The sequence below is a fragment of the Portunus trituberculatus genome, chromosome 40 (genome assembly GCF_017591435.1).
Source record: "Portunus trituberculatus isolate SZX2019 chromosome 40, ASM1759143v1, whole genome shotgun sequence".
Taxonomy (NCBI): domain Eukaryota; kingdom Metazoa; phylum Arthropoda; class Malacostraca; order Decapoda; family Portunidae; genus Portunus; species Portunus trituberculatus.
In genome coordinates this window covers 447,501-457,077 of record NC_059294.1, presented here as the reverse complement: position 1 = coordinate 457,077, position 9,577 = coordinate 447,501, and the positions used below count along the sequence as shown (strand labels likewise).

General features: G+C 49.0%; 1 protein-coding gene across 1 annotated transcript in view; it reads right to left on the bottom strand.

Annotated features, from left to right (window-relative positions):
- Window positions 1-3,550: 3,550 nt before the first annotated feature.
- LOC123516101 (probable serine/threonine-protein kinase nek3) overlaps window positions 3,551-9,577 on the bottom strand; it is an 11,758-nt gene continuing 5,731 nt past the window's right edge. The window contains exon 2 of the mRNA XM_045275197.1: window positions 3,551-7,953. Within this exon, the coding sequence (XP_045131132.1) occupies window positions 3,913-5,382 (1,470 nt within the window). The 5' untranslated portion in view covers window positions 5,383-7,953 and the 3' untranslated portion in view covers window positions 3,551-3,912. The remainder of the gene's footprint in view (window positions 7,954-9,577) is intronic.

The following is a 9,577-nucleotide window of genomic DNA, read 5'->3' as shown; positions in this document are numbered from 1 at the left end:
TCCCTGCTTCTCCTCACTTCTCCTCCTCCTCCTCCTCTTCCTCTTCTTCCTCCTCTTCCTCCCGTTCCTCCACATCTTCCTCTCATTTTCCTTTTATTTCATCATATTTCATCCCCTCCCTTTCTACTTTTCATTGTCCTCTCTTCTCTTTACTTATTATATTCTTCTTGTTTGCAATGTCATGTAAGTAATTTTTTCTTCATTTACCTAATCTAACTAATCTCTCTCTCTCTCTCTCTCTCTCTCTCTCTCTCTCTCTCTCTCTCTCTCTCTCTCTCTCTCTCTCTCTCTCTCTCTCTCTCTCTCTCTCTCTCTCTCTCTCTCTCTCTCTCTCTCTCTCTCTCTCTCTCTCTCTCTCTGCAACTTCATCACGCTGTCTCTCCCATTTCCTCCTACCTTTTTCCACCTCCTCCTACCACCTATTTCTCCCCACCTCATCCCTCCACTTCCCTCAGTATTTTTCTCTCTCTCCTCCCTCTCCTCCCTCTCCGCCCTCTCCGCCTCCCCGTGCGCCACCACCACGCTCGCCGCCTTATCGAAATCTTCAGTAACCTAATCTTGATGGCTGGTTGGCTGAAAGTCCCGATAGTGGTGTGCGTCTGAGTCTCTCGTGCCGGGTTACGATTACGCCGCCGGTAAAACTGCAGCGGGAGAAAGAAAAAACAATCAGGCAAAGGTTTGTGTGTGTGTGTGTGTGTGTGTGTGTGTGTGTGTGTGTGTGTGTGTGTGTGTGTGTGTGTGTGTGTGTGTGTGTGTGTGTGTTTGTTGTACTTATATGTGGGCGAATGGAATGGGTTCAACTAGTGTGTGTGTGTGTGTGTGTGTGTGTGTGTGTGTGTGTGTGTGTGTGTGTGTGTGTGTGTGTGTGTGTGTGTGCGTGTGTGGCCCGCATCTTGTTGTGCTCGCTGGAGTGACGTAAACAAGAGCAGCGTGGCGGCGTGGCAGCAGCAAGGGATAGACGGGATGTTGGGCACAATGTATGGCGCCCGTCCATCCCACTACCACCACCACCACTACTGCCGCCGCCACCACCACCACCACCACCACCACCACCACCACCACCACCACCACCAGTACTTTTATAACTCCCATCTCGTCCTCCTCTTCATTTTACCGACGCCACCGCTACAAATGCAACAGTGACTCGTGCATTTATCACAGCCTCGCATGAAGCAAAATAGATCGATCGATACTGTTAATAGAAGTTACTGCTGCTGTTACTATTACTACTACTACATGCTACTACTACTACTATTATTACTATTATTGCTACAACTATACTACTAATACTAATACTAATACTGGTACTGCTCCTTTTACTACTACTACTACTACTACTACTACTACTACTACTACTACTACTACCACTACCACTGCTACTGCTACTGCCACTACTACTACTACTACTACTACTACTACTACTACTACTACTACTACTACTACTACTACTACTACTACTACTACTACTACTACTACTACTACTACTACTACTACTACTATACTCACCATCACTCTTCACTAACATCTCTCTCTCTCTCTCTCTCTCTCTACTCTCTCTCTCTCTCTCTCTCTCTCTCTCTCTCTCTCTCTCTCTCTCTCTCTCTCTCTCTCTCTCTCTCTCTCTCTCTCTCTCTCTCTCTCTCTCTCTCTCTCTCTCTCTCTCTCTCTCTCTCTCTCTCTCTCTCTCTCTCTCTCTCTCTCTCTCTCTCCGTCAAATGAACGCTTGTCCCCGCAGATCACATATATTATCTCCCAATTAAATAGCATGTTAGACAGTGGTGGTTGGTGAGTGCTGGTCTTATCCTCGTGTGTTTTATGTTTGCGTTCGATGCCAGAATGTTTCCCGCTACAGGCAACAGGACCTCATTTAAATGTTACCGTCCCGGGGGTTTTGTTTGAAGAGGAGGCGACTGACCCTCTCATCCCTTCTACCGTTTAGCCCATAATGGGGTATTACCTCCGGCGGGGTTTTCCTCCTTCCTTCCCTCCATCCTCCCTCTCTTTCTTTCTGCCTCCCGCACTCCCTTTTACCTGCCGACTTGAAAACCAGGTAAAAGAGGTGCCTAATTACCCATCCTTGGGTATGCTTAACTTACCGTGAAAGTGGCGTGCCTCCCGCGCACCGTGTATAATTAGTGCCGTACTCTTGGGGCGGGGATCCCACGCTTTGAGGCCGGCACGCGGCGGCTGTCCCTCCCACTCCCTCCTCCGCCCAAGACTCGGCCTCGCTTCAGATGCTCCAGCGTTCCATTACCTTCCATACAGACTCTCTATTTCTGTCTCTCTCTTTCTGTCTATGTCTCTCTTTTTGTCTGTTCTCTCTCTTCTCTTTCTTTTCTCTTCTCTCTCTCTCTCTCTCTCTCTCTCTCTCTCTCTCTCTCTCTCTCTCTCTCTCTCTCTCTCTCTCTCTCTCTCTCTCTCTCTCTCTCTCTCTTTCTGAAAACTTCATGACTAAACGATTTTGAAGAAAGTTCCCGTTGAAACCCTTTCTTATCTTCTCTCTGCTTCCTCTTAACTAGAAAGAAACAAGTGTTCATCATGTTTTCTCTCCTTTTTCCCCATTCATCATTCATCTCTTTCACTCAACAGAAGTACGCGACTCACGTAACTGTTTTTCCGTTCCCCACTTTTCTTTCCCTGCCTCCCATTCTCTCCGCGGCCTCGTCCACACAAAACCAGAGCTCCTAATCTTGTCCTCGTCAGCTCGGGCCTCGGGCGAGCGTGTATTCAGGGTCCACGTTTGGAGGTGTCCACGAACAAAGGAGGTCAAGGTGGCTCTCTTGGGTTTTTGTCAAGTGTGTGTGTCGGGCATGTAAGTGGCGGGGATTAAGCTATGGCGTAGTGTATAAAAGGCAGGCCGAGGGAGGTCGATTCGCCCGCAAGGCTGATTGTGTCTGAAGGAGAGGGACGCAGGAATGAAAGACAGAGAAAAGTATGTGTGTAAAAGTTTGTGTGTCGGGTGAAACTGACAGTGGCTTGTTTACGTGCGTGGGGGGGGAGTGTAGTGTTTAGAGTGTGTTGGGGAGGAGTGAAATCCAGTCCTTGAATCAAGAGTCACTTCATCGCATCGTTGCTTTTTAGACGGAGATTTTTACCGTAGTTGTGTATGTCTGTGGTGGGCTGCGCTGCTAACGAGAGAGAGAGAGAGAGAGAGAGAGAGAGAGAGAGAGAGAGAGAGAGAGAGAGAGAGAGAGAGAGAGAGAGAGAGAGAGAGAGAGAGAGAGAGAGAGAGAGAGAGAGAGAGAGAGAGAGAGAGAGAGAGAGAGAGAGAGAGAGAGAGAGAGAGAGAGAGAGTGTCTGTGTGTGTTGCTGATATACTGATATAATTCCTGCTTTGTTTTTATTGACTTTCAACGATCTCAGTTGCATTTAGACAGCGATGATAGTCAAGACAATCATTATTACGAATATGATTATTGTAAATATCCTCAGCGTTGTCAGTACCATTCTCATTACCATGATTCCTCGATAGGGAGTGGGTGATCCTTGGCCTGTGTTCATAAGCCTCAGTGAAAGCTGTGGAGAAGATGGAGAAACGCAAAGACTGGTCTATATAAAGAATGATTTATTTACAGTAAAAGCCAGGGTGGGTGGAAAGGCACATGATATACACAGTGAACACAGGGGGTTGATATGTAGGATTCTATACTTGTTACGTATAGTCATTACATTATCTTTGTCACAAATTCAATGCTCCCTTATATTGTACAAGCTGTCAGGCACACAACAACGACACGCTACTTTCTAAAAGCAACGAGTGTTTATCCAAGAACAATTCCATGTGAAACACCAAGTGTCCAACGCTAGTAGACTAAGTCCCGAGAGTCTGTCATACAAACTTTGCCATCTGAACGTTTCTCTCCGCGCCTAACGAACCACTGTACTCTGCTGTCTCGCTGGAAGAATCCACGGCTAACAGTCCTCAATCTCTCCACACATGAAGTTGGACGAGGAATGCGCAAGTAATAAGTTGAGTGTGTCGTCGCCATCGGCGAACGTTGAAGTGAAGTGGTCCAGCTCCTGGAAGGGGTCATCCCCTAGCAAGCTGGTGAGCTCCATGGGTGACGTAAGCACACTGTCACAGTCTGAGGTTGAGCCGCACACGGAGAAGTCGCTCGACGTGACTGAGAAGGCTGGCGAGGTGTCACCGATGGGCACCGGGGCGGGTGTCATGCAGCTGAAGCTGGTGAGAGGGCTGGGGGGAGCCGAGCCCTCGCTGGAGAAAGCAGAGTCTGCACTTGAAGAGTCGCTGAAGTGTCGGCCGCTCCTTGGGAACTCCAGCAGTACGTCGTTCCTCACCACAGGACTGTCGAGGTCCTGCACCACGTTGATGGGCGTGGTCTCCGTGGGCTGGTATAGGGTGAGGGAGGAGTGGCCGGTGTAGTGACGTGGCGTGAAGGGCGTCGCCCCTATGAGGGGCTCTGGAGTGTCGTGTCCTGGTATGGAGGCAGGCACGTGGCACAGGTCAGTCCTGCAGGGTGTGAGGGCGAGCTGCGGCTGGTTCACGGACGTCACGGACATGATGGGCTCTAGTCTCGGCATCTTGGTCTCGCGAGGCGCCGAGTAGTGCTCCTGCCGCGGCCGCTTCACCGTCATGGACATCATGAGAGGTTCGTTGTTGGCATGCTTCCCCAGCTTGTGTGGCGGCGTCTGCAGCGCCACGTTCTTGAGGGTGATGTACGCGCCGTTACTGGTTGCTATGCTCGCCGTCTTGCACACTTTCGTTTTACTCTTAGATTTGCTTGGTCGCTTCGGTATCGTTTTACCACCGAGGCAATTTTTACTTCGATTGTCATTTGTTTTACCGACGGAGGGACACTTCGCCTTAGACATTTTGTTACTGTTGTTGTTATTGTTATTGTTGCTGTTGTTGTTGTTGACACCAGTGGACGGATTCGTTTTACCGGCGGCACTACATTTATTTTTGTTCGAGTTTCCGCCGGACACTTTGTTAGTTCTTATGACGGGTCGGACACAATGCTCGGGTCTGGCCATGTGCGCGTTTTCTAAGCACCACAGTTCCCTCACGTCCTCGATATCGGTCGGACAGACGCTGTCCTCGTTGAGCACACCGGCAAGGGCGTTAATGTAGTTGACAGCAAGTCGCAGCACCGTGATCTTGGTGAGCTTCTCCGCGTCAGCACCGGGAAGGTCAGGGATGGACTGCTGCAGGGTGAGAAAGGCGTCGTTAATCTCCTTCATCCTGTTTCTCTCTCGCGCGTTTGCAGTCTTGCGTCTGTATTTGCTGAGCGGCGGAGGCTTCTGTTTCTCTTTTGGCTCTTTTCTCTTCGTCGTTGCTCTGTTCTTTTCAGATTCTATTCTCTTGATGATCGACTTAGTCCTGAGGGCGTACTTACCCCCGTTCTTAGCGTCCATATTCATGTTGCCTTATTTTTACTAAGCACGTAGGCAAACAGGAAATTGCAAGCACACACAACACACCACAAAACAACACACACATACACACAGGCACGCAGGTACACAACGTAAGTGTTTATTCAGGTGGAAAGCCTAGCAGATCCCGTCATTAAGTGTTGGCAGGCCAACAAACACATCACTCCACAAACATATGTGCACAGGTGTGATTTATTGCCACCTTCACCCCGGGGCTCGAACGCAAGTCTAGGATTGGTTGGGGTGCGTGTGAGTCGGTGGGGGTCGTGCTGGAGCTTCAAGAATTGGAGGGAAGGGGGATGTTTGCTCTGGGTTGTTTGTGTAGGCTTCTGACGCGCCTGAGGCTCGCACCTCCTTCCTCCTGTCCACAGGTAGACCTCACGTCACGCCGCGGGCAGGTACAAATCACTTTCAAGATTTATGATTCACCGCTTATGTGTAAGCTTCACTTCAAGGCTCGTTTTCAGTAGAGTCACGTTTCCCCGGGCAGTGTTTCTAGAGAGCACAAAACACTTTATTTAAAATTGAGGAGTAAACACGAGAGAAGCAATTTGCATAGGAGTTTGCAGAACAACCTAAGAGTTTGTTTTAGCGTGTTGCTTATAAAACTTGCCTAATGCTAATCTTTCATGAGGAGATTACAACCATTTGGAGCTTCTCGAGTAAATGACAAACACACACTGACTCACACACAGCTAATGCATTAACGTTAAAGAACGTAAAGAGTGCGGTATCACTGTGGTTCCAGGTAGTCCCTCTAGAGGCCGCCAATTAGCATGTAGAAACGATTACTGTAATGCCTGTTATCTTGGCCGTGAGACCTGAAACACGACTCCCGATTGTCTCTCTGAAGTATGAAATAGTAGTTGTGTGTTGACACGTGATTACTTTTTGTGGCTTTATGGCAGATCGCACGATAACTAAACACTGGACAAGGAAGGGGAGGTGTATCTTTGTTACTCGCTCTGTCTCTTTTTTCTGCGACTGTTTTTCTTTGCAGCAGACAGAGGTGACAGTGACTCGCTCGTGAACAGAGGCTCGGTCTCAGTTGCACTATAGTCCGTCCTCAGGGCTCCAGGTGGCTCCTATTAACGTCACTCCAGGCGACCACAACCCACTGCCGATACCATAAAGCTCACTTCTTTTCACTCCAGTCACAAGTTGCCTCACTAGTCTTGATCTCAATCTGGCTTCCTTTTTTCTGCTGTGTGTTGCCGGATACCTCGCTAGGGAGTTCTTTTTCGCAGCGGTGTACAGCTTGGTGATAACACGCCCGCGCCAGGAAGAATGAGAGGCTTATCAGTGGGTAGTGTGCGTCCCCGCCTCTGATAAGGCAGCCTCCCTACCAGGCCACAACAAAGCGTGCGGTGGGTCGGTGTCGCGCTCGGTATGTGGGGGAGCTTCCTGCTACTTCAGTCCTCTGCTTGCTGGGTGTCTATCGATCATCAGCGGTAAGGCCGACACAAGGACGCAAATGGGATGTTGAAGATAAGTATAGTTGTCCTTTGACTGGGACGGGAGGAGGCTTGCGGATACTGTGATGGAACCGGGAACCCGCGGTGTCAGTTTACACCGTGCAAAGTGGCGACGAGGGTCTGAGGTGGAGAGACTCTGCGGCGCCTCTGCGTTATGGGAACCGTCTGAGTTTGTTCTTCCTGAGGAAATGCTTGGTGGGGACTGCGAGGGTGTTCTGGTGATGGAGGCGCTCTAGCTGAGGATGAGACGCAAACGAGGGCGGTGCAGGAGCAGGAGACGAATAAACAGGTACCGATGATATCCGTCAGATTCTGTGGGTGATTTGCTAAGGGTGGGTGATGGAGAGAGTCGGCGGATGCCAAGCTGGGCTGGTGGCTCAGCGGGACGTGGATGGCGGGCTACATCACCCAGAGGTCCTGCTGTGAGGGAACCGCCGCCCCACGCGCTGATGATCCTCCCTCGATTCTACGACTACAATCAGGTCGTAGAGTCGGGTGGGCTGGCTGTTCTGGCAGGAGATCCTCGGCACCTTTCAATGGTTTTACGAGCACTCTCCTCTACCTGAGATGACCCGGCGAGGCAACAGCTGTGTCGGGGAGGGTGACACGTCCACTTGGCTGACGTACACTGAAGTCGCTGCACACTGCGTTTCCTGGAGGTTGCTTCCTCTCAACTATCCCAGCGAGAACTCTTCGTACGGTTTCACGTTGTCCGCTGTTCCTTAGGACGTGGGATTATCACCTACCATGCGCTTTATAAGGACTGTCGCGACTTATTAATTTGTTAAAGTTGCTGGATTACTCCTAACGGTCGTGAACACCAGGCTACAACTTAACCTATCGCGAGATGTTTTTTCTTTCTTTTTTTACATCAATTTATCTCGTCCCGGTTAGCGTTTCCACTCGTTCCTGTCGCTGTGGTCGTCTTGAGAGACGTTGTTCGTTCCTATGGAGATGTTCAACGTCCTTAGCGCCGTGAACCAGCCATGGTGGGGCCGGGCAGGACAGGCAGACGGGCGGAGGCTGGCAGGATGGCAGGCTGGCGTCCGTCCAAGTAGTCGTCCGTCGAGCCGACACCCACAACCTGAAACGAGACCAAAGGAACATCAGACGGAGGGTTCGTATTCTCATCTTAAGCCAGGGTAAAGCTATCAGCACCCTCTTGTGGGACATGATGCTTATCCTGGCGAGTTGTGTCCGCTTGTTGGATACTGGTGTGTGTGTGTGTGTGTGTGTGTGTGTGTGTGTGTGTGTGTGTGTGTTTGGGTGGGGGATAAGAAAGGTGCTGTATTTGTCTTAGCTGATAAGGTCAGATAATGCTTCCCTTCACCTACAAAAACACGCGGCTACCTGCTTAATCTGACTATTCCCTAATTTATTCACAGGAATAAAAAAAAAAAAAAGGGGGATCGAGGTTACCAACTCAGTACGACACATTGTATATACTAGTATCATATTACACACACACACACACACACACACACACACACACACACACACACACACACACACACACACACACACACACACTATTACTACTACTACCCTGCATAATTCTGTATAGTTAGACACGTTAACTCCATAGACAGAATCAAAGTTGAGAGTCACAATCATTGCCTCCTCCCTCTGTTATCTCCTCTCTGACACGTGTGATGAATGCGGAGAAAAATGAATAACTTAAGTGTATTAGAAAGTGTGGCGCACCTCACACCGCCGTCGTTTTCCTCGAGACATCAATCATCAACACCATAATCTCTCTGCCATACGTAATAAATCTTGAAAAAAAAAGTCCTTTACCTCTTTGGCCTCCCTCCAGCCTCGTCCTTTTCCTCTTCATCCTCCTTCCTCCTCCTCCTCTTCTTTCACCTTCAGAGCCAACACCACAACGAACACCAAAGCTTGCACCATTATTACCACCGTCACCACCGTCGCTATCACCACCAAATACCGTGAAAATATAACCTGTGAAATTTAATGCAAATATGTTCAGCGAAATCGAATTTTTGGAAAGTTAACATTTATTTTATGCAGGGGACGAAATATCTACATTTTAGTGACGCAACATTCCGGCGCCCGCAGTGATACATAAATTTTTGAATTTCTCGTAAGGAAAATTTGGGTGAAAACATTAAAAAAAGTATCAACGTCTCGTAACTCAGATCAGGCGACAGTTTATCTTTCCAAACCTTATAATCCTTCTCTTCTTCCTTCTCCTCCTCCTTCTCATTCTCATTCCCCTTTTTCTCCTTCATCTCTTCCTGCGTTTCTTCTTTCTCCTCTTCCTTTTATGTTTATCAGTCTTCTTCGTATTTCTTTTGTTTTCTTTCAAGCTCTCTCTCTCTCTCTCTCTCTCTCTCTCTCTCTCTCTCTCTCTCTCTCTCTCTCTCTCTCTCTCTCTCTCTCTCTCTCTCTCTCTCTCTCTCTCTCTCTCTCTCTCTCTCTCTCTCCATTTACTTTTATCATTTTCCTTCCCTTTCTTCCACTTCCTTTTCTTCCTTCACATCCTCCTCCTCCTCCTGCAAACGTCTTCCTTTTCCTTATCTTTGGAAGCGTACACATTTTCATTCTTTCTCTCCGCTTCTTCCCTTACCTTCCTCTAGTCCCCCACGTATCCCCCAACCTCTCTCACCCACACCCTTCCCTCTATCACTCTCACCTTCCCACCCTCCCTCCAGCTTCTCTCCTCCTCCCTCCTTCCTCCTCGCTCC